Here is a 22990-nt window from a genome sequence, read left to right on the forward strand (position 1 = left end):
ACCCCGCCCCCCGTGCATCTCCCTTGCAGGACAACAAACTCCTCTGCGTGCAGGTTGATGCTGATTCCATCGCCCCCCCCCCCCCCCGGGGTCCTAGAAAATGGAGGCAGCGCCTGGGCATCTCCATATTTCTGACACACGGTGGAGGTTAATTGACACTTGTTGTATACACACACGCAGGACTGACTGAATGAAGGGGCACAACTACCTTTCTTGACTCTGAGATCACTTTGTCCTTCTGTGAACTTCCATCTGTAATTGTTTAGCACCTTCTCCAGTGGATGGGGCCCACCGGATTCATTCTGACCGTGAAGTGTCCTCCTTATGAAGACCAAAATGGCAAATATAATTTAAAGACCTCTGACTGTAAGAGCAGAAAAGTTCACAGGGCTTTCTTACTCATCACAGGCTGCATATAATTAGCCAAGGGTGGTTTTGGAGCTGAGGAAGCAAAATGCTCCTTCTTCCTGGATCACTGCCTGCCTTTGTTGGACTTTTGTTTTTTTTTTTTTTTTTTAAAGAAATGTACTTGCCTCTACTGGAAATCTACTAAATTATACTTTTTCTATAGGTTCCCAAAGTTAAAAAACGGGTCAAAACTTGCCCTTCTAGAATAAAGATATTGCTGGGTTTGGTAAGCACGTCGATGCACTAAAATGCCTTATTTGTTCTACAATTCTAATTTGTGTGTAAAAAAGAAACGGGCTCTGACCTTGGCAAGCTCCAGGACTCCTTCCGGGCCTGTCCCCCGGCCCCAAAGGCCTTACACAGAGCTTCCGTCCAGTCTCCTGCTACCCGGATGTGCACACTGAAGAAGTTCTCCTGAGGGGCCGACGTGAGGGTGAAGGGGTGCCATTCCAGCCACGATATGGACGGGCACTGTATCAAGACGTATTGCCCCGGCGCCATTTTAAAGTTTCGCTTTTTCATGTGAAGTTCTAGAACTCCAGATGGGTGGCTCACCACCTAAATCAGAGCAAGAGAATCATTTGTTTTTTCTTCCCCCCTCAGGTTAAAGAAGAAGAGACTGGCTTTTGCTCCATCAGACGTTTTTAAATTTTGAAATCAGCTCTTTTGAGGTATAATGTACATATACCATTTGCCGTCAACTTCCAAGGATCTTGGCCATCCCTTTCATATCTGGCTGGGCAACTCTAACAAGCGTGACGTTCGTCTCCTTCGGGGTGCTGTCGGAGATGTGGGTAGCTGCACCCCGGTGCCATGTGGTGTCTGGCCTGTGACTTTAGGTCTCAAATGGCCAAGCTCTGGGTAGCACAGTTGAGCAGACCAAGAGAATAGAAGCTAGCCTATCAGTCATTGCAGTTAATTATGCCTTGAGTTCTTAAAATACTTACAGAATTATCTCCATGTTTTTAAAATGTAGGTCTGAGTTTGTTACTGTTTTCAACAATTTGTACATTTTCTCAATCTCTGGTTGATTAACCCTGTGATTTTTTTCTTTCTTTTCAAAAAAAATTTCTTAATGTTTATTTTTGAGATGTAGGAAGACAGGGCATGAGTGGGGGAGGGGCAGAGAGAGCAGGAGACGCAGAATCCGATGCAGGCTCCAGGCTCTGAGCTGTCCGCATAGAACCTAACACAGGGCTCAAACTTGTCAACCACGAGATCATGACCTGAGCCGAAGTCGGACTCTTAATTGACTGAGCCACCCAGGTGCCCCAACCCTGTGAGTTTTTTCATTCTAGGTGGAAACCAATCTTCAAATTCACTGTGAAATGTTTTGTTTTGTTTTGTTTTAGTTGGGTCTTTTCCAATGTCCTGCTTAGGCTCTGAGTTTTAGGTGGACTCCTCTTACTGCTTTTTTTTTTTTTAAAGTTTATTTATTTATTCTGTGAGAGAGAGAGGCAGAGAGAGAATCCCAAGCAGGCTCCTCACTGTCAGTGACAATCCCGACGTGGGGCTTGAACTCACAAACCACGAAATCATGACCCCATCCAAAACCAAGAGTCCAATGCTTAACCTACTGAGCCACCCAGGCACCCCTCTTAATCACTTTTTTAAGAGCCTTGCAGGGCACCTGGGTGGCTCAGTTGGTGAAGCGTCTGACTCTTGGTTTTGGCTCAGGTCATGATCTCATGGTTTGTGACATTGAGCCCCACATTGGGTTCTGTGCTGACAGATTGGAGCCTGTTTGGGATTCTCTCTCTCTCTACATCTCTCTCTCTCTTTCTCTCTCAGAATAAATAAATAACCTTAAACAACAAAAAAAAAGAGCTTTGCAACTTGGTGCTTACCGGAAGGAAAGAACTAATTTCCCTTCCTCGATTTCCATCGTTTTCTGAAAAAAAAAAAAAAATCTCTCTAGGCCCCCATGGCCTCTTTTGTGGCAGGAGGTGGAGGGAACAAAATCAAACGTCTAGATCCTGTGACAGTATTTTTCCATTCGGAAGAGAATCTCACAGCATTTTAATCATTAGTTCTGTTTCCCATCTCCCTACTGATATTTGTTCTGATTCTGCTGTTAAATTGTCTCCCTAGTAACGGCTCTAGTGGATTTCCAGAAGTTTTACTGTCTGGCTTTTGACGTAGCCTGATATCCTTTGGTGCTTAACTTAAAAGCAGCAACACGGAAAGAGCTTAAAACAGAAATATGAAGCAATTTCTATGCATCTGTTTTCATGAAGACAGTTAAGGAGATAGAGGACTCTGTTAATATTGTATTAGCAATATAGGTTTGGTTAGCACAGCATTTCTTCTTGGAGGTTGAAAACACCGGGGGCAGGGTACTTGGTACTTTTCAGTCTCCTACACAGGTACCTAGTCAAGGTACTCACATCTTCCTCCAGCACCTGGTAAAACTGGAGAGCTGTGCGGAAGGGTGCAAATTTGCAAAAAATCCCAGAGCCCTCACTCACTAGGTGGGGCTCCGTGTTATACTTCCACTTTGAACCTGAGGGTGATTGTTCCCCGATCTTCTGCCAGTAGCCCCAAGTGGGAGTGTGTGCCCTTGAAAATGTAGGTCTATTATTTGTGTGCTTGCAAAATTCCCGACTTCGTGTGCTGAAGGGAGTGATTGTACTGTAAGTTACCATGACCAACGTAAAGCTTAGTCCCCCTGCCGGTCCAACCCCCCCTCCCCCCGACCCAAGTCCCCTGGTGAGAAACTGAAAGAAAGAGAAAAAGAGATGATTTCTATGCTGCACCGTAAACCTTTATCAGAATTCTGTGTACCAGTCTGGAGCCCTGATCCCTGTCCCCAGTAAAATTAGTCACACTAAAAGATGCACAGGATACAAGCAATTATTAGAACAGAAGATGGGCCTCTAAATTACAGGCAGTTCTGCAATAAAAATGGCAAATTAAAAACTTGGGCTAATAAAAAATTTTCATCTACACTCAGGCTTTTATTCAGACATAAAGCTACATTCATACCTTGGTAATGACAACTTCTTGTCGAAACCGCCAGAACCTAATTATTCTTTCACACGTATATAAGACCACAGGGCCTAAAACCCATTTCCAAGCCTGCAGAGAGTAGCAGAGAGAGAGAGAGAGAGAGAGAGAGAGAAGAAAAGGAAATGAAAATAGAATCCAAATATTTTCAATTTGAACGAAATCAATACATAACATGATGGGATTCAGACATTTTCCTTTAACTTTGGGCCAGTTATCAACAATAAAGATATCTCCTTGTATTAAATACTATAACATTCAATTATTCCTTGAAGTGTACAAGCTTATTTAAGAGATTAAACTCTTCTGTATTGGTTTTTATGCTTACTTGATCAATGATGCCTTTATGTAATTAGAAATAATTGAATTTGCAAAGAAATAGGAAAGCAGATTGATGTTTACGTTACATGTGATAGGGTCATAAATGCTCCCAACTCAGCCAAAGTCAAAGGCTTACAAAGTGATATTCCTGAGCCAACAAAGGACATGGGAAATGAAATAAAAGCATTTTGAACAGTAATTTTGGGGGGCCAGCAGTGCGTCACAACGTGGGGGTCTGCCTGAAGGAGCCCCCAAATCCACAACCGTATCCACACACACCCACACAGGCATGCATATCCAGTGTTATAAGGAATAAAACGTAAAAGGAGTGTCTCAGAACTTTAAATCTAGATTTTCAGAATCGGAACACAATCCACCACTATCTTCTTGACAGTTGTGACAGTGAACATTTTAATTCTTAATAGATCCCGTCCTATGTCAACCTCTTATGAGAATCATCTGCATTATTAACGATCGGTTTGCCAGCAGGCTAGTCTTGTACCGGTGGGTGTGTATAACATACGGCGTCCTCCTCCCTTGGAAGGGACGTAACTTAAAACGGTGGAAGACTTATGCTAGGTTGGGTACCAAACAACCCCACGAGGCATATGGTTATTCTCTGTGTTTGACACAAGAGCAAACTGAGGTCCGGCAAGATCAAACAGATTTTCCGGGGTCGCAAAGGCAATCAGGTGCACCAGAAAAACCTGACCCCAGAGGGGTCTGACTGCCTGGCCTGTGTACTTGCGGTGTAATCATGCTTCTTTCTGTCTAATGCTGGCATTGGTACTGACCCTTGTTTTACCAAACATTAGAGGCTCAGTCTTCATTAAATCTGAGGGTGTCAAGAGTTCTTTGAAGTCTAGTCCAATTCTTCATCTAAAGAAGAAAAAACCCCGAGGTTGTGGGAATGGGTACAATTGCCTGAGGAGATAGAACCGGATCCTGGGGAGCCAGGACTGGAACTCAAGTCTTTCCTAATTCCCCTAAATTCCCTGCTTGGGATTCTAAAGGCACCACCACCTTCCTCCTAGCACACGGCCTTGGGAGTGGGAAGGATGCCTCACTCTTTTGAACTCAGGTTCGCTAGACCCTCTCTGGCTGACTCACCGTCTTTCTTGATCATTACTCTCTTACCCGTTATCCTGCTCTGTCTGTTGCGTTGACAGGTCACAAGCCCTTCAGTGTTATTTTTGCTTCTGTTATCTTTCTTGTGTTTCTATTTCTCTTTTGTTTACTGCTGGGTCTGTTTGCATGGCAGCTCTTCTCACCTACATCAGCCCTCCTTGCTTTTTCCCCCCGGGAGCCTCTTGTTTGCCTGATAAAGGCTCAATTTATGCAGGCAACACAAAGCAATTTGACCCACTTATCCTTTTCTGCCTCAGTGGGGTTCAGCAACGTGTTCGGAATAGCAGAGGGAACAACACCTTTTGTCCACCTATGCTGTGGGTGAGGCAATAGGATGCACAGAGTAAGGGAGAAGATAGCAAGGGGGTAGACAAGAAGGATGGGGTTGGACCAAAGGAGTGAGTCCTTAGGTCTCTCCTGCTTGAAAGAACCAGAAAGCGTTTTGAGAATTGGTGTGGATAGTTACAGAAATAATAGCAAGAATGCAATTCTTTCTGTATAAGCTTAGAGAGGGATTTGCAAAACCACTCACATAGTCTCTGTGTATTTTTACAAATAATCTTGCATGCCCACTTTGGGACATTTTAAGCATCACACACTTCGTTTTGGTGCTGTCACATCAGTCTCGGGCTCTGATTTTTCCATGTTGATAAAATGGAGTGGATTGTTTTTCCTCGTACAGTAAGTCAGGAAGGAGAATGTAAGCTATTAATCCTTGGCTCTATCCCTACTCTAGTATATAAAATGCTCCGGGAGGAAAAAGCCCAGTTTGGTTACACGGTGATGGTACTCCTGGAGCCCCTAGGAGTTAAGGAGTGAGGGATGGGGGTGGCCAGAGGTGAACAGTAGGTTACCTACAGCAGTAACCTGGATAGACAAGAATTAGTAAAGACAGAAGGAGGCCATGCCCCAGAGCAGGAGGGGCGCGTGTGAGGTAGAACTTGGGTGACCGTTCTTCCCCTATGCCTTGCGGCAAATCCCGGGCCTTTTACAAAAATGTTGATTTATTTTTTGAGAGAGAGAGAGACACAGAGCGTGAGCAGGGAAGGAGCAGAGAGAGAGGGAGACGCAGAATCTGAGGCAGACTCCAGGCTCTGAGCTGTCAGTGCAGAGACTGACGTGGGGCTCGAACTCACGAACCGTGAGATCGTGACCAGAGCCGAAGATGGACGCTTAACCGACTGAGCCACCCAGGCGCCCGGAGCGTTGGGCCTTTTGTGTTCAAATCTTTTGTTTTGTAAAATGAGACAGGTGGAGAAAATTATTGGCTGGGTTTCCTCCAGGCTCTTAAATGTTTTAGCTTTATTCACAGAGATAAATACAGCGTCAGGGGTATGTGCACATAGATAGCAGCAGACAGCAGACAAAATGAGGGGTGGGAGAAGGCTGGAGTTTCAGAATGAATGTTGAAGTGTGTAGAGATGCAAGTTCACAGCCACAGAGTTGAAGCTCTGGCTTCTTGATGTGGCTTTCCTGGGGATGGCCTTTGTGACCATAGGTCAGAAGCTAAATCTTGGGCCGCTAGCCCTCCGTCTGCTAAATTAAGGGGCGGGGCTATTAGGTATCTAAGTTTCTTTAATGCTAACATACTCCGTGGCTTCTTTGCTTTACTTTTTCTTTTCCAAAAATACTCAGGAAGCCATGCTACAGTGAATATTTTATGATAGAAATAAAGCTACATTGATTTAAAAGCTGCAGTAATGAAACTTGTTTCTTCCACTTTCCCTCCTGGTTTTTCATTCCTCCAAGAAAATAAGAACATGCTGCTCTGATTTTATTTTATGTGTGTGTTTAAAAATGGCCTCTTTGTCTAGACAATAAGATTTCCAGGGGCAGGAACCACGTCTCGGAAGCTTCCATACCGTGCAGCGGCACGAATGTAACAGCCTTTTAGAAAACGTTTTGCTGAATTGACTCTACCTCAGGTAAAGCTTCCTCCTGTACGGTTGACATCATTCCCTAATAATTTAAACCAGCGTTAGCCTTATTATTATTGCTGTTGTCGCTGTCACTTGTCGACGTCGTAGGTAAATAAAATAAGGTGCTTCTCCGACTGAGAACGACCAGGCTTCTTTGGAGAATAGATTGCACGAGCAGTTCTAGAGTCCGGAGCCTTGTATGCGTCTGTGAGTCCGAGACAGAAGGGGACCACAGGGGTAATTGGTTCCCTTGATCAGTTCGGTGCCCACGGGGCTGTGTGCAAAGCATTCTGCGTCCTAACCCGGACAGCGGTGCGCCGCCAAAGGTGAATTGATAAATGTTCCATTGATAAAACTACCGTGAAAATGCAGTTAGGAGGGGCCAAGAGGAAGCGATGGATAGATGCGGTGCAGTGAAACGCCGGAACCCTTCCTCGTCCTTGGGATGCCTCCCGGACTCAGTGTCTATGAGACATCAGAGGGAATACTGCACCTTCAGCCAAGCAGTAATTGCACAGCCCACACATGCTTTGAACCAGGATCCATTAAAAATAATGAGAAAGAGTGACAATATGAGTTTGGGTGTGCAAGGCGGTGTAGCAGGGGAGAGTTAGACAGATGGGTAAGATTCCCCCCTTTTAATAGTAATTAAACACTGCTGGAGCAGGCTCTGGTCTGTATTCATGAGGTGTGGGAGAGTATTGATTTTTTTTTTTTTTTTTTTTTATGGAGACGCTGTAGCTGGAAGATTTTAGAGAAGCATTCCTGTTCCTCATTACTATGCAGGCTGGGCAGTGGCTACCGATAGTTGAGTTTAAGACAGAGACAATCTATACTGACCATTAAAAGAACCACAGTCTAACGGGCACATCTATGTCGTTTCTCTCGGTTTTAAACATTCCTCCCAGCAGTTTTGACTTTTATAATCCAGCGCTTCATTTAATGTATTTGAAGAGTTTAGAAAAAGTCAATCATTAGAGTCGTCATAAGTTGATGACTTAATTTCCTGAATCTCCACCATTTATATACTATTATCCCTACTGGGGGACCCTGTTTCCTTCTTGTTTTAATCTGCTGGCCTCATTTATTTGCTCTCATGCATCACCCAGGTGCCCCAAGGTTTGCATTGTTCTAAGAAACCTGAGGAGACCAAATAGAATCATTATTTCTACGTACCTATGTCACAAAGGCATTACAGCATGCCCAGGAAATCTTCCTTTTGAGATCTTGCGGACATGATGATCGACTCTAATGAATTAGGTCTCTTTTTGCCTAACATCATTATTTCAGTTATGTAGCTTAATTAGAATAGGCAGTCAATGCATTTAGTACCCCAAGTTTTTTTGATCCCCAAAGCTGTAGGAAGCAAGAAGGTAAGCTTAATAAAGAGGGCATCCTTCTCTTTTTTGCCTAACATCATTATTTCAGTTATGGGAGCTTAATTAGAATAAGAAGTAAATGCATTTAGTACCCCAATTTTTTTCTGATCCCCAAAGCTGTAGGAAGCAAGAAGGTAAGCTTTAATAAGGAGGGCATCCTTCTCACGCGGTTGTTGCTTGATGTTCATTGGAGGAGTGCGGCCAGTAATTCCCAGAATGGAGAGGGCAGTTCCGCAGGGGGGCAGGGGGCTGAGTTTGCGGAGCAGAGAGGAAGGCAAGCCGGAGACAGGGTCGTTCCTGTCTGCAGTGCTGCTCATTCTGCCATATCAGACACCCCCATGGACGTGGGAGCGCAAGAGCACGTTTTGAAACGGACAGACCCCTTTTGGCAGTAAACCTCTTTTTAAAATGATCCATAACTAGGTTTCTCCATTAGCACACTTAATAAAGAGCTGGCTTTGTCTAGTGGTGACATGGGCTGTTCTTTTCTCAAGCACACAAAGCTCTAGTTATTTTAACTGTGGCGACAGCTATTTTTAAAAGCTCTTGGGTTCATTCTTACCGAAGGCTCCTTGCCAGAAAATTGAGGCGTGGGGCACTGGGCAGCAGTCTGCCACTGAGCGTAGTGGTCTTTGCAGAAGGTGACATTGTGGAGCAGTTGACTCTCGGGAGTTTGGCCTCGAACAATCCGACTTGCCATTAAAACAAAACAAAACCAAACCTAAATATTTCAAATTGATTTTGTGCAGTCTTGTGATACAACAGATATATGCTCTGCAGCGGGCTCTGAAATAACGCTTCAACTGTCTTGAAACTTGGGCTGTCATTCATTTCTCTCAGCATCTTTAAAAATAGGAATTTAAGAAGCTTCAAGTAACTTTGAAGATCCCAGAAAAGAAGTGCCCCTCTGCGGTATCCTGTGTTAAATTGAAAGTGTCTATATTAGAGAATTCATAATGAAGGGAAATTGTTTGAACACACCCTTTTGTAGACTGTTGAATTTAATTAGGTTACATCGCGTCCTGATTGCTGATTCGGCCTAATTGGCTAACTTTGTACTATTCGGGTCTTTTGCAGATTTATTTAACTTTCTACCCTTTTTGGTTTGTGTCTGCGCACCTAGAAGTTTTCAAGTGAAGTCGCAAGAAGTGTCCTGAATGATGATGGCTCTTTTCCCCAGTGACCACGAGCAGGCGTAGTGTTTGACAGGGTCAAAATAGGTCAGTGTGAAGTATGTCTTCAGAACTACCTTGATGAATTTGAGGGAGAAAAGGAAGCCTGCCTTCGTGAATGGAGCACTGGAGCAAGAGTCCTGTAATCCTACTATGCTATGTTCGCCCCAAACGTAGTACTGACTGACCATTGACAAGCCGCTTCGGTACCCCCATTGGTGCACTGGGCCACAAAGTCTAAGAATTGAGGCTATGTAATCTGGAGGTTGTTCAATTCCTCAATTCCTAGGTGTTTATGAAGAAAATACGTTGACTTATTTTTGAGGAACAGGGTGCTGAGAAACTCTAGCATCATACAGGCTCACGTCATGGGCAGTAACATGTGAAGTAACATGTCTCCTTTTGCACCGTTGGGTACAGGAGGAGAGAGAGGCAATGGCCTTAGGGACCTTACACGTCAGCCTAGGGAACTGATGTTTTGGCCTTTGGCCCGGGTTGTTTCATGAAAGTCATCCAAACTTGATAACCTCCCTTTGAGCTAGGAGAGCACAACATCTGTGAATCTCCCGTGATCACATGACGCCCAGACACAGGAAGGGTGAATAATAAATGGGGCCCGAGGAAAAGATTCTGTAAATTTTAACACCATCCTTCTCAAGCTCTAGGTAACATTGCCTAGATTACCTAAAGAAACCTCAGAACATTTCACAGATGCAGTATCTTTTTAAAAATTAAAAAATTTTTTATGTCTTCATCTATGCTATCCCATAATAGAAAGATTAGTGGGCTTTAACACATTCCAATAATCCTCCTTTACTTGGCATTTTGTATAGAATTTGCAAATTACTTTTCGCTGTAAACAGTAGCTGTAGAATACTTCAAGCTGAGAGGATTAAATGAGACCCTTATCCCAAAATAAGCCTTTCAACTAAGTTAAAACGACTAAAATATTTCATCTTATGAAATGTTATTTGGATATTAAAAAATATCTCCAACGCAACACCACCCATTGAAATCCTCTTGTGTGAAGGCAAGGAGGCAGGATCAGGGGGCTGTGTGTGTAATTTGGGGGACGAGGAATTCTAGACACATGTGGATTATGAAGAGCCCCTCAAATGTGCTTCGGGGTAACTGCCCCAGCCTCAGGAGGAGAATCCATAGAGAGAGAGAGGGACCGACAGTCGTTGAGGGGGGAGCCCTTTGGGACCATCCATCCTGCTCCCCAAAACACAGAAAGTCAGGGTGAGGGATCACATGTGCAGAAGAGGCAACTGCCGAAATTTTAAAGACTAGAAAGCCATTAGCCAGACAGCACGTAAATGTGAACATTGGTGACTAGGATTCTAAGGATGAGCAGAGAGATGGACGGGTTTTCCAGGTAAAAGACATCCCTGGGGGGCGGGCTTCAGCAGCTGCAGTGATGGGAGGAAAAGTTGTATAGGGGAGGGCGTCTGCTGGTGTGGGAAGCAGAGGAAGAGCTCATGGAGAGCCACGCAGGACGTTTGCGACCTCCTCGGCCACACTCCTGCAGGTGTGGAGGGCTGTTTAACGTGAGGAAGTGAAGGGCTCTTCTGTGGGGCTTGCGACCAGAAAAGGTTTGGTTGTCTGAAGCCTGGTGCCCTACGTCTGACCCTGGCATTTGTTTGTCCTGGGACCTGGAGGGAATCACTTAACCCTCTGAACCTGCTTCGTCCTTATGAAGTGGGGGATAACACCACCGTCTTTATTGGACAGGACTGTTGTTGGGGTCAAATGGATCGTGCACACTGATGTGTTTTGAAAATTGTGAAATGGAAAAAAAAAAGGCATCAGTGTATGGAATAATTAATGTTGGAAGAAACTAGCTAATAGACATTCATTGGTGGGTTTGTTCAGAGCCATTTTAGGACTATTCGAAGAACTGAAAACATTGTATTTGAGGGTGTCGTGATTCACGGTCTGCTCTAGCTTCCTGAGGAGGAAAGTAATAGTTTCAGACAGGTGTCGAATCCCATTGTATGGGATGTTTGGGCGAGAAGGAATCCTAGAAGTCAGATGGCAAAACTGAGGTCCAATGAAGTTTTAAAAAACGTTTATTTACTTTTGAGAGAGAGAAAGAGAGAGAACTAGTGGGGAAGGGGCAGAAAGAGAGGGGAACAGAGAGTCCCAAGCAGGCTCTGTACTGACAGTGGACAGCCTGATGCGGGGCTCCATCCCACGAACCATGAGATCATGACTTGAGTGGAGATCGAGAGTTGGACACTTAACCGACTGAGCCACTCAGGTACCCTGCGGTCCAGAGAATACAAGGGACTTGCACGTGGCCACCCTGATGACTAGGGGCAGAGCCTGGGTCTGACCGTCATCTCACACACCATTCTCTCCCCAACACAGGGCTTCCTAGTGGGTGGTTCCGGTTAAGCAGAAGTGGAATCTGGGTGTCCAAAATAGATATCTTGACTAATCGCATGCAATTTGGATCACAGAAATTTGTTCTGAGCGAAACAGGTCTACTGTTTTCCAGCATTCATTAAAATTTCTGCATCTTATAAACATGTCAAGTCTCCACAACAGAGTTAGCAAGAAAAATAAACATACTTCACCATCTATGTTGCTTCTTTCCAGTTACCAAAAGAAGGCGCTTGCCTTGGTGAATGTTCCTTTAGTCGCTGCCATTTATGATTCCCTATCCAAAGGGCTTTCTAAGACGGTTTTTGAGGTTCACAGAGATAAAATCTTACACTCTGAGCACAGTATGGACTTACCCTGCCCCATGGATAGCCAGACTGATAAAGAAGACGATGAACACATGGTGTGTGTACCAGAACAACTCATAGGAGACCTGTCTGATGAACTCGGTGGAAGAGGTCATGATCAAGATGAAAGCCAGAGAGATGATCAGCCCAGTGACACCAGCAATTGTCGTCAGCAACACGGTGATGGTGTTCTAAGAGAGACAAGCACCGGGACATTGATATCTTGGTTCTATTTTCCATGTTAGGGTCAATACTCGAGAGTCTAAGCAGGGAGTAAATCAAAACATTCGAATCAGGGGCATATTAGCCTCAAAAAGGGTCCCCCTATGACTCAAGAAGGGAGCTTCCCCGTTCTTTTCTTTTGTTCCATTTGATGGCACACGTTCGCTTTGCTCAAATTTCATCAAATGCCATTTAATCATTTACATTTTTTCCATCTGTATAAATCAACTTTCAGGTCAAAGTTATTATGGTGAATTGAAATTAAGACAATATGTAACACTGCATTTTAAGATAAAATATTGGCAAATAAATCCAAGTGTCAAGTTTTTGATTTTTAAAATAAAAGTGTGGATTGCCATGCTTAATTGCATGTTAACATTAATAAACACTTTTTTTTTTTTGAGAGATCCCTCAGGGGCGCTCCTAATAAAGCAGCTGCACATTCTGTTCCCCTGGTAGTTATTCCTTGCTCTTGCTTTTTAATTGGAAGGGCCATGACTTGCATTTCTTTCATGCCACCTCAGGGAGGCTTGGAATAAGGCTTTGTAAATCCTAGGTGATCAATAAATATACAGCTATTCTACTCTGGGAGACACGGTCAAAAGGCCAGAGTTCTGACCTGTGAGTGCAGAGGATGGTTACCTAGCCTTTTAGAATATGAATCACAGAGCACTTTGTATTTGCTGTGACTTTTCCATATTCTTGCCAAGTCATTGGGATTCAGATGTTGGGTTACCATCGTTGAGCCGACCATGAGCTCAATAAACTCACACTGTATCTTTTGTCAGTAAAATCTCATTAATTTGGGCTGCTGTGAGATCTCAAGGTAATTTGGATAGGGACTTCTTGTTTCTTTTTACTTCATGGAACAAATAGTTGAAATAAAATTGAAAGGGTGTGTCTAAAACATTGAAAAGATATGTTATTTTTTCAAGTGTACTCAGGCATTTAATTTTTAAAAATTTTTAATGTTTATTTATATTTATGTATTTATTATTTATATATTTATATATAATTATTTATATATAAAAATAATGTTTATTATTTTTGAAGGAGAGATAGACAGTGTGTGAGTGGGGGAGGGGGCACACACACACACACACACACACACAGAATCCGAAGCAGGCTCCAGGCTCAGAGCTGTCAGCATAGAGCCTGATGGGGGGCTCGAACCCACAAACCGTGAGATCCTGACCTGAGCCGAAGTCAGACGCCTAACCGACTGAGCCACCCAGTGCTCAGGCATTTTAGAAATCCGTTTATATCATAGGCCGTGCTAATTTCAAATCACTCTTCTTTGCTTTTTAAAGCAAATCCCCACTTCCCTTTTCTTGCAACATATTTTTATAGACTGGTTTGGTTCGCTGTGTATCTTTTCAAATAGCCCCGTTGCATCTGTTCGGAAATACTCTATAACGTACACTTTGTGTTATTGATACTTTCTCCAAACGTACCAATTCGTATTATTGATCTTTCTCCAAATACCCCAAGGTAGGTATTATTCACCTTAAGGTATTACTTGAACTTAAGGAGCACTGACATAGTATACTGCTTCTAAAATTTTGAGATGACTATATTGGAGTAACTTGATTATCTTGTTAAATTGCTTTAAAAGCATTCATAATAAGTACTATTCACTGTATGGCCTTTTCAAAATATTAAGGCTTATTCTTGGTTGTCTGTAACAATGAGCTTTTCAGAGCCTTGGCGGGGGAAAAGAGTTAACCCCGGTAAGCGCCAAGATAAATACTGGGGCTCAAATGAGTGACCCCGAAGGCCTTCCCACGGGCTTATGGCCATCGTTGGTTTTAACTTATAACTTTGAAGCTTGTGCTTCTAATTGTTGTCAGCCAGGAAAATGTAGCTCTACTTAATCAATGGCCTGATATGGGAAATCATCTCAGGATAATTAGGGACGTGCCATGGAAGAATTCCCCCCAAAATTTGAATTTCGCTTCTTCAAATAAGGTTCCCTGGGCAAAATGGTCATGAAAGAGATGCCTCAGATGGTAACAGAGGGTTTTCCGTTGCGGGAGTACATTGTATTAGGGGTCTTCTTGGGCAATACTGATTCGTTAGCCTGGTCACCACGTTGGATACATATTCCAACAGGGCAGTATGTGCTCAAATATTTTGGTCAACCGGGAAGAAAGGGGTAGGTGGTGGATGGAAGGGAGGGGATTGTCTTAATCTCGATAGGTGGGTTTTCACTTTCTTTTTGTTTCTCACATGTGCTGCCACTCTGGGCACACAGGTAATTAGCATTAATGATGTTACTAGCCATGCAGGTCTGATTATGAAATTAGCTGCTTTGCCCAGTATCTGATTTGGCAGACCAGCCAGGCACATGTGTGCCAAAATACAACACAGGAGAAGAGATCCAAAAGCAATTTGCAAGTTGAAAATGAAGACATCCAATTTATAATCCCTGGATTTAGATGGCACTTCACATTCTTTATGATGCTACCATCAACAACAGCAAAATACCTAATCGTGAGCTGCTTTAAAATGTAAAATGTCAGGGTTCTAATAAGTTGCTGCATTTCCTATTTGGGTTTATTTATGTTTTGATATACATTAATTAAGGGGCATCAGTTTTTCTTCCTGCTTATAAACTCTTAGCAACATTTATGAAAAAAAATACTTTTAAAAAATTATTTATTTTCAAGAGACAGAGACGGAGCGTGAGCAGGGGAGGCACAGAGAGAGAGGGAGACACAGAATCCCAAGCAGACTCCAGGCTCTGAGCTGTCAGCACAGAGCCTGACGTGGGGCTGGAACTCACGAACTGGGAGATTATGACCTGAGCTGCAGTCGGACGCTTAACCGACTGAGCCACCCCGGCGCCTCAAGAATATCTTTTTTTTTTTTTTTTTTTTAATTTGAGAGAGAAAGAGAGAGAGAGAGAGAGAGAGAGAGCACATGCAAGTGGGGGAAGGGGCAGAGGGACAGAGAGAGACAATCTTAAGCAGGCTCCACGTTCAGCATGGAGCCCCATGCAGGGCTCGACCCCACAGCCTTGGGATCATGACCTGAACTGAAATCAAGAGTCAGTCGCTCAAACAACTGAGCCACCGACGTGCCCCTCAAAATAGCTTTGGCAGAAACTTCTCTCCAGCTCTTTGATTAAAGCTTTTGAAACCCAGTGCTTCCGATCAAGGGATCGGAAAAGGAAGGGTGTTTCAGATGAGAAACCCGGGAGCCTGCAAGGACTCACTGTGTGGAAGGTCCGGATGGGGTTGAGGTAGCTCTCATTTGGGGTTTTGCCAAGCTTGGCAAGTGCAGCCAGAAGTCCCTCGGCTTCCGTGGACTGGCTCCAGCGATAGTGCTCCAGGTTGCACAAATGTGCCACGATGTGGATGGCTACAGTTGAGGAGAGGACGTCAGACATGCGCCATCTGGATTTCTTCCTTTGTGGTTACCCAACGACACGATGTCTCTACGGTCACGTTTCTCTGTTCTGGTGTTTGTGATCTCCAAAGAGTGATTTATTGGTGCATCTTTCACCGTGTCTTGAATGGAGTGGATTGGCTACTTCTAAAGCTATGGTATGATTCACCACATCCATTTTAATGATAGGAAGAAATGAAGTCAGTCTTAAGTCACCATAATTTAATTATAAACATGTGCTCATTCTGCAAGTGGAATAGGTATTAGGATATCACAACATAATTACATATATGTTCCATTGTATATATAATTCCATATTTTGTATAGAACATATCCTGTGAGATATATATATATATACACACACATATGTATTCCATATTTTATATCTTATGTAATATAGTTTCCAAGAAATCACAGAGCATTATCCTAGAATACTGTATATCATATACATGGACATGTGTGCATATGACATCTATGATAGATTCCAGGGAAGAGTTTTTGTTCGCTTTCAGACATTATATTTTCTATTCTTCCTTTATACATTTTAGCATATATGTATATGTACTCCTACACATACGCATATACACAATATATTTGCATGTGTTATTCCTAGAGGATCAAAATAAACTGGTATTTATAGAACTAATCCTCTCTGTATACTCTTCAGAAGAAAACTCGGTTTTCTAATTCTGAGAATTTGTGATGTTTAAATTTTAAATGAAGAGAACAAGCTTGGGAACACAGCATCATTTAGCCCGAGGAGACGGTGCTCAATGCCACTCGTCCCTGTCTTGTGAAATCTGGGGGGAAGCTAGCAGTCACAACATCCAGACGAGGATCTCCTGATGCTTTCCCTACAAATGGAAGCCCTACTGGGTGACCTGCTGATACCAGCCACTGGGATCAGATTCAAGTGTGAAATGAGAATTCATTACCCAGGGTGTAGATAGCTTCCCAGTTGCTACATTGCCCCCCCGAACCCCCGTCCACCATGCAAAGTAGAATTGGCTAATATATAGTCTCCACACATTGTATGCAAATTCTGGAATCCTTCATGACTACCCATGGTGGGTTGAGTTGTGGGGGAGTGAAGGAGAAAGGAACAGCAGAAACTTTGGAGAATATTGGTAGCATGTTGGTCTCTGTAGTTCTAGCAGCAGATTTATTTAGAAATACCAACTGCTGTTTAGCTCTTCTCCCTGCCCCCTGAATTCCTTCGATCAGAGCCATTCCCTTTTCTGGGCTGCAAAGTTGTATTCATGCTTTAAGACCCAACCCAAAAGTTGTTTTCTATGAAATTGTTCGTCAGGTCCACAGGCACCAATGATACCTTGACTATAACATTTCCCAGGAATTATTGTTATGAATATTTATTTACATCTATGTTGCCCAACGGACCTGACGCCTCAGGGCTTATTCATCTCGAAACATCAACACTGGGCACGTTGCTTACTACCAGTATGTACTTAATAAGGATTTGCTGAGTGACAATGAGCTAGAAAGAGAGAAAGGGTCAGGAGGTTGTCTGCCGATGCGGATGGGGTAGTGCTAATACCTGTTTTGTGAACATTTTCCTGCAGCCTTCACGTCAGAACTCAATTTGAATATGCTTTTGACTGAAGTTCATCTAAGAAGGCAAAGCACATGATCATATTTCTGAGTCAATGATGTTGACTCTCTCCTTATGGGTTTTGTGAGAGTGGCACCCAAAAGGCATTGTGTTTCTTCCTTGTGTTCCATTTGTCACTATATGTGGTGTGTCTGTGAAGGAGCTGCCTTGTTTAGTCTCAGCATCCACGAAGCTAGAAAGTTTGTCTAGTAACCATCTCTTCCAATATGCTCAAGATGAAATGGAAACTAGTTGCTAAATTGAACACAAACATGTTCAGCAGTATTCCTAATTGCCGTTTTCTGGTAATTATCTTAAAGTTTAAAGAAAGCAATAGGTAAAACTTCTCATGGCTAGCAGATATTGAATACTTAGTATACTTCAAACACCATTATAAATGCTTATGCGTATTACCTCATTTAATCCCCAGGTATCAGTTTTATTGCCATTTTACAGACCAGTATTCAAGAAGTTCAGGCAGTTGTAGACCATTAACGGCAAAGGTGGGATAAAACCCTGTTTGCCTGAATCGGAGGCCCATTAAAATTTTTTTCTTTTTTATATATATATATTTTTAACGTTGATTTATTTTTGAGACAGGGAGAGACAGCATGAACGGGGGAGGGTCAGAGAGAGAGAGGGAGACACAGAATCTGAAACAGGCTCCAGGCTCTGAGCTGTCAGCACAGAGCCCCACGTGGGGCTCGAACTCACGGACCTCGAGATCATGACCTGAGCCAAAGTCGGATGCTTAACCGACTGAGCCACCCAAGGGCCCCTCTTTTTTTTTTTTTTTTTTTAACAGAGCCCACGAGCAGGGAGAGGGGCACAGGGAGAGAGGGAGTATCGTAAGGAGGCTGCACACTCAGTGTAGAGCCCGACTCAGGGCTCAATCCCACAACCCTGGGATCATGACCTGAGCCAAAATCAAAAGTCAGATGCGCAACTAACTGAGCCACCCAGGTGCCCCAGAGCTCAATCTTTGACCTTTAAGTTATATTGTTTCTTTTCACTGATTCATAATTTTTATACTTTATTGTTCACTGAAAACTAATTTCTCCTATGGGCTTAGCTAAAGCTCTTTGAATGGTTCACTTGGTGTCTTTAATCTAGAGTCAACTAGCTCATAAGAATAATCACAACCTTTGGAGTTCTCCTTGCAGGTGGGTGGAAAATCTTTACCTCTCTCTCCTTTATCCTCTGCCCCTGGCTGTCCTCAGTTCTCCTCCACGGACTAAAGCACATCAGACAGAGAGGAGCTGTCCCCACTTTACAGAAGTAGATACTGAGCTTCAAGCCAAATTAAGTGACAACACTTACAATTCCATAATCCACATGTGACAGTCAGAAGGGAAACACAGGATAGCTTCTGTGTCTTTTTTATTCTGCATTCTATAACATCCTTCTCCTGGGTAAGAAGTTGTTGATCACAATCTATTTTCTATTAGATTGATTTCCACATGAGAATTTGACACTGTTAAACTAAATTTAAGTACACTTATTGAATAAGCAAAGATATTGAACTAGTTATTTACTCTTATTGCCAGGTCTCCCGTAACAGAGCTGAAGAAACTAATGAAATAGTATGAGAAAACTCAAGATGCTTTTTAAGAGGTAGCTCCTGAGGGAATATGTTGAAAACTACTCTTTCTAGCTTTTTTTTTTTGTTTTGTTTTCATGTACTTTAAAATTCATGTCTTAAATGCTCCTTTGCTCTAACTACCTCCATCTCGTTTTCTTTTTACACGTAGAAGATAAAAAGTAGGATATCTTATTTTATTTATCCCAGGAATTCTCAGAGGGAAAACTACCTGTGCCACTTGATTTGTCCGAACGTTTTATTTCCTCTTAGGTCTGACCCTAATTTTATTGTGATCTTGGCTGGGAACTTAAGGTATCCCACTTACCAACTCCATGGCTGCTGGGGCTTGGTAGGTAACCCAGGAGATACTGATTTTGCTGTGTTTTTTTCCAGACATTGTATGTTCTGTTTTCTAGTCTTCCCTTTACACACCTCAGTTATTTTAATGTGGGTAGTCATGTCATCTGCTGGGTGCTTCCAGTATGTGATCAAATAGTGATATGGTTCGATTTTCCCCTCTCTTACTCATCAGAATCCTGTCATGTTACTAGATTGGCTACTCAAACTAGATTTGCTACAGCCAGAAGGACACGAGAAGGCTGCCTCTCAGTTCCTTCATTTATTTCAGCCTGCTGTCTTATCTGTAAAATGGGTGCATTGATTGAAACCAGGCAATATCTCGGCTTCCCGCCAGCTCTCTGGCTCCCACGTCTCCTTCGAAGTTGACTGGGACCATTTATCATCCCTAAGGGATCTGTAGTCCAACGTGAAAGCAATGCAAACACGAAACGCATGTTTTAATAATTTTTCAAAATCAACACTGGCTTAAAGGGACTTTTTAAGTTTTGTGGCACATTCAATACCATCAGTTATGCCTGTGCGCTCGCCCTGGCCCCTCTGAGGACTTTCTGCTGAGCTCATGGGAGAGCCTAAGACACCCATTTCCAGAATCCGCCCAAATGCCAGGCTAACAGATGCTGTCACCGGGTCTTTCCACAATCCTATTTTCTCACCAAAGTACTTCTACAGTTAAAAGAGAGCAGTGGTCTTGGACAAGCCACAAAATGCACATTTAATTGGTGTGTGGACTTCTGAGTTCAAATAAGGAGCTTTCATTGAAGAATGAACAACAAAAAAAAAATCATAAAGGCTACAATTAGAGCCAGTTGCCCTGAGAAAGTTTCTTTTCCTTCTTTCTTTCCTTCTTTTCATTTTTTAGGAGATCAAAGGAAGCATAATTGAGGGAGAACCTTGGAAGGGCGGTCAGTTCTTGCTATCTTTCTGCCTGCCTGTCAGTGATAACAGTCATTTTGGAGTTAGTCACCTCCTAATTAAGCAGCCTTCGGAAATAAGGACCCAGGGACAAATCCTGGCTGTGCTTTACCAGCCAGAGCCTTGGCCCCCCAAACTTTCAAGCGTGTGGACTGATTTCTGCAGGACTACATAGGTTCCGGCACCCCGTGCATGCTACTCATTTAAATCATGTTAGACAGGGGGCACCTGGGTGGCTCAGTCAGTTAAGCTTCCGACTTCAGCGCAGGTCACGATCTCACAGTTCGTGAGTTCGAGCCCCGCATCGGGCTTTCTGCTGTCAGGGTGGAGCCCACTACGGATCCTCTGTCCCCCTCTCCCTCTGGCACCTCTTATGTTTATTGAGGTTTGTAAACTAATTTTAGCAGCTCATCAGGAGCCGCCCGTGGGTAATTGCACACCCCTGGCACCTACTGGATGTATGCCGCCTGGGTCAGTATTTACACCCCCCCTTTGAAGGAAGCTCAGGCTCACGGTACTACTGTTCAGCTGGAAGGATCTCCAAGGTCTGCTGTGGACCACGGAATCCAAAAAGATCCACGTTAATAAGAACGAAGAGGCTGTGATACTGGGATTTTTATACCACTGGGGTTACAGGTCCCTGAAAATGATTTATTAGCGGTTGGAGAATTGCTCCAACAGCTCTTATCATAGGCAGGCGAGCGGGAAGGCAGGAAGCCAAAAGAAGGGTTCCTGTCACCGCGTTTTCCGTGATGCCCTTGATTAGAGATAGTTTGCCTCTCCCCTCCTCCTCCCCAGCCTCCTTCCACCAGCCTCTAATTACATCCTTTAATGATTTGACCAGTTAAAGCCTGCAGTTCAGCTTACAGAAGAACGGGTGAGAAATTAGGGGCTGGCATGCAAACTTCGATGTGGATGCACTTCTACCAAGGTTACACACCTCTATTAAGCCAGTCGGCTATTTGAAAAGCAGCATAATGGGCGATGCTAATAAAATAAGCACGGGGACATTTTCAGCTGTTCCCAAGTGAATACAGCAGAAGGACAAAATGTGAAAAGCACAGGGATATCTACGAAACCAGGGCTTAGCATGGTTTTTTTTGTTTTTTTTTTTTTCCTTCTAAAAGCGCAGTTGCCAGCCGCATTTCTTAGTTAGTGTGAAATGTAATAATTGCTATGTCAGGGCTTGGGAGAAGCAGAGAGCTTTCTCCCCACCCTCCTGCCTTTGCCGGGGATGGAGACAGCCCCGCGCTGCTGGTTGCCATGGCGGTGGGGGACGAGCCCTTGGCTCTCAGAAGCAGTCTGACCCTGCCGGGGAGTCCCGGGAGGCTGGGGAGCCCCGCAAGGCAGTGGGGGTTCAAGCAGAAGAGGGCCCGAGGGGATACTTCCTTCTCTCCAGGGATTTGTGAGGGAAGGAGGGAGAAAGAGAGTCCCGATTCTTCTGGTTGCGGCAGAATGTGAATTTATCTGGGATGAGCCCACCGGCATCATTTTGAATCTCTTCCCTGCCCACACGCTGTGCTTCCTCCACCCCAGCGGCTGCTGGGTCCTTGAGCCCCTGCACTGTCGCGGCTTGTACCTTTCTCACAAATCCCTCTCATCCCTTTTGCCTGCCGGCCGACTCCAGCTCATCCTCGGGTCTGACCCAACTTGGTGGGGACCTATTACGTGCCAGGGGCCGGGAAAGCCGAGACGCAGGAGACACATCTCAGCCCCCCAGGCCGTCGGAGTCTGAGAAATTTTCCTAGGTGGCAGGGAGGCATCACTGAGGTCTGCAGGAAAGGTGGCCCAGAGGGAGGCAGGCCGGGCGAGGAGTCCCAGATATGGCAACGTCTTCGCCATTGAGGGAGGAAAGGAAGAGCATTTAACAGGGACAAAGGCACCCACCACTCAGGGACCCGGTGGCTGTGTATTGCCAATGGGAAGAAGCCAGGGGGTGTGGAGAGAAAGGAGAGAGGAGGAGGAGGCAGCGCTCACTGAACGCAGCATGCCGGCCATCCTACCCTTGGGTTTGACTCTCTGTGCAAGAGTGGCTAGTGAATGACCTTGTAGTGGGTAGGTTTCCAAGAGGGCCACCTGGCAACCAGTCTGCACATCTCTTGATGGATCGATTGTGTTACTGTTCTTTTAATTCCAGCGAGGAAAAGGCACACAAAAACTTAGATCACAGGACCAGTCAGCAGCAGGGGTATGAAATAATGTGGTCATCTGATTCCAGTCAACTGCTCCCCTTGCTAAATTGCACTCCATTCTTGGGGCCCCTGGGTGGCTCCGTCGGTTAAGCATCTGACCGCGGCTCAGGTCATGATCTCACGGTTTGTGAGTTCGAGCCCCGCGTTGGGCTCTGGGCTGACAGCTCGGAGCCTGGAGCCTGCTTCCCATTCTGTGTCTCCCTCTCTCTCTGCCCCTCCTCTGCTCACACTCTGTCTCTCCCACAAATAAACATTAACAAATTTAAAAAAATAAATTATACTCCATTCTGAAAACAGTACTGACCACCCTCGTTTCAGGTGACAGCTTCTCTTAGTGTATCTTGAACACGGGAGATGTTCGACATACATCACTGATGCATCTATTCTACTGATACCTGATTACATGGAAAGAAATATACATGCCCAAGGGTTTAAGGCGAGAACTATTGCATAACATATTTTCTTTTATTTTTTGCTTCCTTTTCTGATGCGTTTTGATGCTGTAGGTTTTTTGGTTCCTTCTCTCTTTCTCTTAGAGTCCAGTTCTGCCTTAAACCTATTGCGTAGTGATAATATTCTTCCCGCCATTTTACTGTGTTTTATCTCCTCTTTTAATGCAGGGATTAAATATTCTTAAGATTATCTGTATATATTT

The 22990-nt window shown here is 44.0% G+C and overlaps 1 protein-coding gene across 1 annotated transcript in view; it reads right to left on the reverse strand.

Moving 5' to 3' along the window:
- The window catches only part of NOX3 (NADPH oxidase 3), a 61993-nt gene that overhangs the window by 35330 nt on the left and 3673 nt on the right, over positions 1-22990 (reverse strand). The window contains exons 5-9 of the mRNA XM_049654676.1: positions 15508-15653; positions 12078-12259; positions 8724-8853; positions 3394-3486; positions 713-966 (exon numbers count right to left, since the gene is read on the reverse strand). Of these exons, the coding sequence (XP_049510633.1) occupies positions 713-966; positions 3394-3486; positions 8724-8853; positions 12078-12259; positions 15508-15653 (805 nt within the window). The remainder of the gene's footprint in view (positions 1-712; positions 967-3393; positions 3487-8723; positions 8854-12077; positions 12260-15507; positions 15654-22990) is intronic.

Source organism: Panthera uncia (genome assembly GCF_023721935.1).
Source record: "Panthera uncia isolate 11264 chromosome B2 unlocalized genomic scaffold, Puncia_PCG_1.0 HiC_scaffold_24, whole genome shotgun sequence".
Lineage (NCBI taxonomy): Eukaryota > Metazoa > Chordata > Mammalia > Carnivora > Felidae > Panthera > Panthera uncia.